The sequence below is a fragment of the Fopius arisanus genome, unplaced genomic scaffold (genome assembly GCF_000806365.1).
Source record: "Fopius arisanus strain USDA-PBARC FA_bdor unplaced genomic scaffold, ASM80636v1 scaffold00017, whole genome shotgun sequence".
In the NCBI taxonomy this organism is placed as follows: Eukaryota; Metazoa; Arthropoda; class Insecta; order Hymenoptera; family Braconidae; genus Fopius; species Fopius arisanus.
The window spans coordinates 411,552-420,141 of record NW_011887756.1 but is presented as its reverse complement, the minus strand read 5'-3'; the positions used below and the strand labels follow the sequence as shown (position 1 = coordinate 420,141).

General features: G+C 34.3%; 1 protein-coding gene across 1 annotated transcript in view; it reads right to left on the bottom strand.

The window, feature by feature from the left end:
- Window positions 1-8,590, bottom strand: part of SLO2 (slowpoke 2) — a 56,187-nt gene that overhangs the window by 28,630 nt on the left and 18,967 nt on the right. Inside the window, exons 2-4 of the mRNA XM_011300467.1 lie at window positions 6,279-6,358; window positions 4,961-5,060; window positions 4,184-4,382 (exon numbers count right to left, since the gene is read on the bottom strand). Of these exons, the coding sequence (XP_011298769.1) occupies window positions 4,184-4,382; window positions 4,961-5,060; window positions 6,279-6,358 (379 nt within the window). The remainder of the gene's footprint in view (window positions 1-4,183; window positions 4,383-4,960; window positions 5,061-6,278; window positions 6,359-8,590) is intronic.

Sequence of the window (8,590 nt, the reverse complement as noted above, 5' to 3'; positions counted from 1 at the left end):
GTGTTTTTATTAAAATTATTCAATCGTTGGGGAAAAAATGACGCAATGATTTATTACCAACAAAGGAATAGGTGAGACTGATCGATGATTTTTATGGAACGAATCGTAGAATTGACGTGACAGTTCGTACAATTTCTCTTTTATCTTTCCCTCGGATTTTTCTCTCGGTGGATAAAAATTGTCGGCACTTACGTCGGTCTGTTATTAAGCCATCGATACATCTTTTCCGCGGATTCATGCATCAGTTGAATGTGACGGTGGGATTTACCTAGGACTCGACGGGACATATCACAAATGAGTGTAAAACTTATGTGCTTCAGAAAGTCATAAATACCAAAGCTCCAGGGATAGACGGATAAAAGAGGATTTATGTCGGTAAAGACGACTATATCTGCGGGAACGAGGGAGTACCTCTCGATGTACTTTTATTTCCACATGTAGACCATTACCCCGTGTATTTACTGCCTCCGAGGCAGACAACATCCAACTACAAACAATCATCGAGAATTATTTTTCTCTCATTGTCGACAAAAAAATTCGTCTTCTCATTATTTCCATATTTTTCCTCTCAAAGATATTCAATAAATCGGCATTTTCAAATAAAATTTTTTTATTCGGAACGTAAAGGGAAAAATGAATTCCTTCGTGTGTCTTGAGAAATAAAATAGTTCGCTAATGATTTTCCAATAATTCGCCAATTGTTTAATCCATTTGATAATTGTTGATGGAGTTCATTCAAGATCACCAGGAGCTCCACCCCCTGGAGGAATATTTTTTATGAAGAAATATTTTCTTTCTCCGAGTAAATAGCCGATAATTTAACTGCAATATCGCACACGATTATTTCCTCATGTACAGATGGTGCCTAAATTTGCCTGTCGTTTTCTCGATAGTGAAAATCGCTGATTCACATGGCGGCGGGAAAGTGAAAAACGTGAAAAAGACTCGAATGCAATTTCAGGATAAAGGTTACCGGGTACTCGAGGAACATGGCAGATTGACGTAGTTTCGTCCGGACTGTCGAACCAATCCCGTTTTTTTTTTTTTTTTTAAAGTGAATACAGTTCCACTGGAGTTTCTCCGGGAGTCAGTTCCAATGGTTCTGGGTGGGAAACATAACCGCCCTCTCCGAGAAAATGGCCTTTATAAGTTACCGAGGGGTTCTACGTCTTTCAACCTTTTACCCTTCGGGTGCTTTTACGCTGGTGCAGTATCGGGAATGGGGATTTTTCACTGCTCGTATCCTATGGGTGATACGTGCACAATGAGACGGGAAATTTAGGAAAACATAAAGCTGTTTGAAATAGCCAAGGAATTTTAGCGATCGTGTTTCTATAAATCGACATTTTCTCTTCCATCGATCATAACATGGAAAGACTCGAGGGAATATATTTTATGATACTTATATTATTTTACGGGGATCTGCAATGATCAATACTTTTGGTGAGTTAATTTAGGTGGAAGAAAATTAATTAATTTGCCAGAATAATTTTTCTCTCTAATTTTCATATTTACATATTTACATTTTTCGTAATTTTTCAAAAATTTCTCGTTTCATGTGCAATGACTTGCAATATTTATCGTGAATTCCTCCCAAAAAATGGCGTGGAATGAAAAAAATAAATATTTAACTTGTGAACCGAATGTATCAGGCAGTATTACCGGAATTTTTGTATCAGTGGATTGATTTCCAGGCGAGCGACTACCCCGATAAAACCAAAATTGATAAAAAATTATTAGAGTAGAATGATGATGGAATACGATTGACAGATCTGACAATGAAATAATCGGTGTAAATTCAAACATCCAATGTAGACAATACTTGATTAAGCCCAAGTATTGACATGGATGTCGTGCTTACGGGTTGAGGGGCTTAACAGCTATTGGCTGAAAGCCAGGATTTGTATATCCTCTCATTTTCCACTGGGACATCTGTAGAAACAAGCCCCGGAGACAGGGCAATGTCAGATAGCACGTGCCAACTTAATCCAGGATATCCAGAGATTCCACCACTTTCCCAGCAACGTATCCTTCAACGTGTCTCTTTACGAAAATCCCTAGGTGAAGATGGTAATTGGCCGAGACTACTTGCGATATCTCATGTTTATCTTCCAACCGCTGGGATTTTCTTCATGGAGAAAAAAATATATTGCGTTGCTCATTTAATTGGGAAATACTTCATTTATCTATTTACTATCTACCAAGTTTACTAAAAAATAATAAAAATTAGCAAATTGAAAAATCCAGAAATTTAAACTATAGGATTATTTATAGAATTTTGAATAAGATTATAGAACGGAATGAATCCGGAATTCGATTAGTGTAGTGAAATGTTTTATCGGCAATATTTTATCAGGGAAAACCAAAATTTTATGGAGTTGCAAGAAGTGAAGATGGATGAGTAATGGATCAAAATTCAAACCTCAAAGTCTCAACTCTCGCTGATTCTAGATGATGAATCGATAACCGCGTTCCATGAATTCAATATCGCTGTACCGCAAACGCTAATGACGTCGACTTTTTGCTGTAATCCATTTTCGGGGAGGGGCCACTCAAGCTCGTGGGATGTAATAATTATAGCAAAACATCAAAGCTCGTGTTATTTCGGTAAACTAGCTTTATTAACGGGGCTACAACTATCCCGCTGTTCGATTCATGATTGTTTGCGGAAGACATAAATTTGACATGGGAATAGAGATCCGTTGGTTATTTATCGCTTCCATCATTGAGGATACTATTAAATCACTCAAAATCTGTATTTATGTCGCTCAATATCGAATTGCTGTTTATAAAATTGTAAACCGAAATGTCGAAGCATGATTGTCATCATGACCGAACGGAAATCGATGATTTTTGTAATTCCACTGTAATTTTATGAAAATTCGTCCCAAAAATTGCAGTCGACATAATAATTATCATCAATTTTTGTGTAAAATATTTTGTACAATTCATTATTTATTAATTATCAGTGATTAATGGTCAATATTATCGAGAAAAATGCAGAATTTACGAGAGAGTAATTTTTTTTTCATTTTTATAATGAAATTTTACTCATTCATTACTCCCAATTGAATTACCATTAATTAACAGTGTCCTGTTATAATAACAAAATGTCAGAGATCATCTCAAAATTTCTGGAAACTTGTACCTCCACTGGGTGAGATATATTAACTATGTAAATGATTTAAACTTCCTGACGGAGCTTAACTGTACCCCGGATAAATCTCAAACCCGTACACTGGATCAAAGCAGAATCCACTAGATTGTGAAAATGAGACTTGACCGATGGTACGCGTAAACCGATTATAAAACAGATTAAGGGAGCAGATGCTAATAGACTGGGGAAGTTTCCATCGATATTAGTAAATAGCAGTGAGCCCAATTGATCCTCCTCTTAGAGAATTGTAATTCGACTGGGTGGGACAGATATTAGCTTTTCGTGACTGGAATGTGCTTTTTCGAGAATGTATATTCCCCAGACGGAAATATCTAATTCCAATTGGATAATCCATGGCCTCAATCGAGAATACTCATTGCCAATTCGAGAATTCACATTTATCAAGCGAGAATATGCATTCTCAAATCTGGAATTCATATTTTCGAACTGGAAATTTGGAAAGGAATATTCTGAATTTAAGATATCATTTAGATCGATTTCTAATTGGAGAATTCATATTTCTGAGTCGAAAATATGTATTCCCAAATCAGGAATTCATATTTCTGAGTCGAAAATATGTATTCCTAAATCAGGAATTCATATTCCGGAGTCGAAAATATGTATTCCCAAATCAGGAATTCATATTTCTGAGTCGAAAATATGTATTCCTAAATCAGGAATTCATATTCCGGAGTCGAAAATATATCTTTCAAAATCAGGAATTCATATTCATGAGTCGAAAATATGTATTCCCAAGTCAGGAATTCATATTTCTGACTTGAGAATATGTATTCCTAAATCAATAATTCATATTATCGAATAGTAAATCCATATTTCCAACTCAAGATTAGAATCAAAGTGAATAAAGTATATTTTTCACTGGTGGACGCAGCTGACACTGAAAATTGATACAATTTAATCACCGATTTAATAATGAGGGAGTGAATGAAAGTGGATACACGAAAATATTCAACGGAAAATTTGATACGAGCTATTTGAGAATAATGATAACGACGAGGAACATACCTTGTATCCAAGATAGGCGAGTAGTAGTGCCTCGGCAAGCGATACCATCGCTAGAATAACCTGAACGACCCACAGCTCCAAAGGTCGTCTCACCCACAGAATCGCGTCCCAGTTGATGGTGGAGTGGTCTTGAAACTCCTCTTCCGTGAGCATCTGGGATGCCAGGATATCCGACTTGTTTCCCGGTGTACAGCCGTAACTGAAAAGAAAAGGAACAAACGGTAAGAGCGGAATCGTCAACAATGTCAATCTCGTAAAAATGAAAAGCTATTACTTATGCGATATTAAAGGCAATTCATTAAGTTTTACCCGTTTCAGATTTTTACGTTTATATCTTCGACTGAAATATTGAATTTCATCCCTCCCAGGAGTGCTTTTCACTCGCATCAGCTATATTTATTTCATGAAAAAAAGACAGTGCGATTTTATTCTGATGTTTAAAAATTTCAAGGAACTTGAAACGACGTGCAACATTCTATTCATTCATGGCTCCGGGGTAAAGTTGAATTGCTCGATTGGAAATTCAAATGAGATGAGATGGTGATGATGAGGACATCAGGTTTTATATGGGATATGAATTTCATATATCTGGTATGAATTGACTAGGCAATAAGTACATTCCTTTGTTTATAATTCCAAATAAAAAAAATTGACTCGGTCTCAGTTCTTGTTTTAGGGCAATCGGTGTATCGTTTGAGGGTGAGTCTGAGATATTTCTGCTAGAATGAATAGAGAAAATTAATAGGAAATATTTACATTTCCAATTTGTTCACTCACCATGACGCGAATGTAGGAACATTGTCCGTGATTACCCTGAATATGTAAAGGAAGCATGTGAGCAGCTTAAAGAACAGATTTGCCACTCGAATTCTCAGACCTGTAAACAATAAAGGGAACATCGATTTTTTTTACATCCAACTATTAAAATATTAGATAATAATCTTCAATTAGAATTCGGCGAATAAATAAAGGCATAATTAAACTAATAATCCACAGATCGAGGAAATTTTTAGATTGAAAAGAAGTTTTAGTTCAAATAAATCAATTTTTTTGTTTAAATAATCAAATGGTTGTTATTGAAACGAGTAAAAAAATTGATTTGCAATAACAAGTTATTTGTGATAAGAGAAGAATTGAGGGGAAAGATTTCTATTTGATACAATTGAAGTTTTTAAATCTTGGCTTGGGGTTGTTAAATCTGTAAAATCAATATCCCATTTTCATGGAAAAAAAGTGGTCGCTATCGAAATCTCTAGTTACACGGCACAAAGGGCTGGCATATAGGTGTCAGACATGTGAAATTCTGTTAACTCGGTATGTTTCACCTCTGAAGGTGATCCGTGACGTTGCGTCTGGTAAATTGTACTGACTGTGTTACCTAGTACTGAAACGGACTTCAAAAGAGCACCGCGAGAAAGAGAGCCTGAACACCAGCTGATGACGTTCTGTACTCGACGTTAATTGAGTGGAGAAGGACTCGATGGTATTACCCACCTTTTTCAGCCAATAAAGATGTATTATTTCATAAACCCAAGTTAATTGTTTCCAATGGAAATTATTGCGGATGTCATTTGCATGGGGATTTTCAATTAATTCGTTTTCACATGCTTTTTTTTTTATTCCGTTGACAAAATTTTTTTCTGCTTTCAATACTTTTACGGGAAATTTCAGGGCTTATGTAATTATTCGTTTATTTTGGTTTTACTAATTATTCAATTTTAAATTAAAATTATTCAAAGTCAAAAACACAGATCTTCAATTTGTTATCGGTATTTTGCGTTTTTCATAATTTTCTTGGAATTGTTCAATTGAAAATTCAAGTATTTTGGGAATATTTGGATTGTTAATTATTTAAACAAAAAATTAATGACGGAATATTACACTTTTTATTGGTGTATAAGTCCCTGAAATTCTGAAAAAATTCAAATACGGAAAGAAATAATTTAAGCAATTTTTTTGCTATTAGGATTGAAATGCATTCCTTCAATATTTTAATTCAGGTCAACACCTCAGGTTTCTCATAAAAATTTCCTTCACACCTGCGATTAACGATCCAACACACTTCAGTTATTCTATTTCTCTTCTTTCAACTTACTTGAACGTTGATTTTTGATGAAATACAGTTGGAGTCGTTCCTTGAATGTATTCTCGTTCACATAATATTCAACACGCACTCTGAAACAGAAATAATCAGAAAAAGAATATAATGCAAATTTCTCTTTGATGTCGTGTTTAGCATATTTCACATAAATCTTTGATTCCAGCGGAAAAGGATAATTCAAACATTAAAAATATGAATTATTCGGAATTGAAATGACCCAGCGCCGCTAAAAATACGGCAACACGGAGTAAAAAATTAAATAAAAATGAGGAGAAACAAAAAAAAAAAAACAAAAACTCCCCGATTTTTTTTACTAATTAATTAAATGTCTAATTATTTCTCACGTTGGGTACAATTCTTCTCAACAATTCTTCAATGAATAAAAAATTTTTCGGATGGCAAAAAAAAAATGGTGAACGCTCGAGAATTTTTTCGGAATTCCATAATTTTTCATAAATATTTATCGCGAGGGGGTATAATCGAGATTTGTGAAAGTACTTTGACCTGACCTGACACGAATCTCGGAAGGTGAATCCTGCAGTGAAAAAGAACTTTGGGTTTGTGCATTGGAAACTTGAGAGTTTGCGCCAGTTTTTGATTGATTAAAAGGAAAAAGAGAGAATGGGAGTTCATAACGACCGGCACCCATCAAACGTGATGCTTAGGGCAGGTGGAATCACTCACTTCTTCCATCATTTTTTACCCCTCGGTATCATGATCCCCGAAAACATCTATTTCTCTGGAAGATGACGTGAGGGATTACAGAAATTTGTCATTTCGCGGGCGTAATCTTCCCAAAATTTAACTGTCATTCAAAACTTCGGTTCACGTAAAGTTCCTAATGCCTGGAATTTAGATTATATTTTTTTATTCATTCATTATTGCTACCGAATTATTGCAATATTTTCAATAATTTTTTGTGGAATTTCGTGGAATTTCAACGAAAAAAATATTCCGACATTGCAAAAAATTCTGTAAAATTGATATTATATCGAAATAAATAATTAGAAAATTAGTAAATAAAGGTATTATAATATATTTTAATCAGATATTAAAAAATGATGAGTGAGAAATATTTGCCATAATTTTCTGTCAAGTTTCGAAAAATTTCCATCCCTAGGTAATTTTACACGAATAAACAAATAACGAAAATTTATGTTAATACCGTGTCTTTTCGGAAAGAACTAGAATTTTTACGCAAATTTTCCCGTAACTTTACGTGAATCGATATTGCGCCCCGGAACTGCGGAACTGTCACCTGATTTTCTCCAGAATTTTTCTCCTCGCGTGCATTAACTTCAATTCGTAGACCCTCGCAGGTTCGAATTGGCCGAAGCACCGGAATTTGTTCAAACAATAATATAATCAAACGGATGTAAATTCCGGCAGTTGTATTAGTTATTACATTCAATACCCGTTGGCAAAGTTTGCGAAACTCCACATACGAAATACCACGATGAAATTGAAACCGCGTACACGATAGAAACGCTCACATTTAGTCAAAAGAATTCTGTTAAAACTCAAATATCCACTCCTCTACTCATTGTTCCGTGTCAGTGAGTCTGGAGTTACCCTCAGAATGTTATTCGACAGCTAAATCTTTTTATAACAAAAAAAAATTCAAATAGTTGTTCGTGAAAAAAAAATCAGCTGAAGTAGAAATTTTCCCGGAATGGACTCGTGTTTCACTTTCATCTTTCTTTTTTTTTCTCACTGAATTATACATTGAAAAAAATGAAGGGACACAACACGAAACAATTTTGCACATCAATTCTCAATTTCCTCAATTCTTCAATTAAATAGGAATATTCAGGTGATAATTCTGCTGAATTTCCAAATCAACTCAATCCAATCAATTTTGTATGATATAGGAATATATCAATATAAATATTCTGGTTTATATAAATTTATATATATTGATATTGAATATAATTTACATGTTTCAAATATAATCTATTTACTAAAAATCAGTGTAATATATATATAATTAATTAATTTAGTGCAAGTATATATTTTTGTGGCGGAATTGTATGAAAATATTGACATTTTAAGTCACGGATTTTTTCGTAATTAATTGATTCTTTAATTAATTAATACCTTTGGAAAAACTCACGATTTTTCTGAATGCGTACTGTGCGGTCAGATTTTTTGTCCGATGAATTGAATTCTAGATCAGAATCAAATAACTGTCTGTATGAGAGAACGTTGATTCATACTACTGGTTAATTCAGTGAATTGCGAGGTGGAATTAAGTACTGAACTGATTTTGCCATTTTGCAGTTGGATGCACACCGGAGGAATCCGAG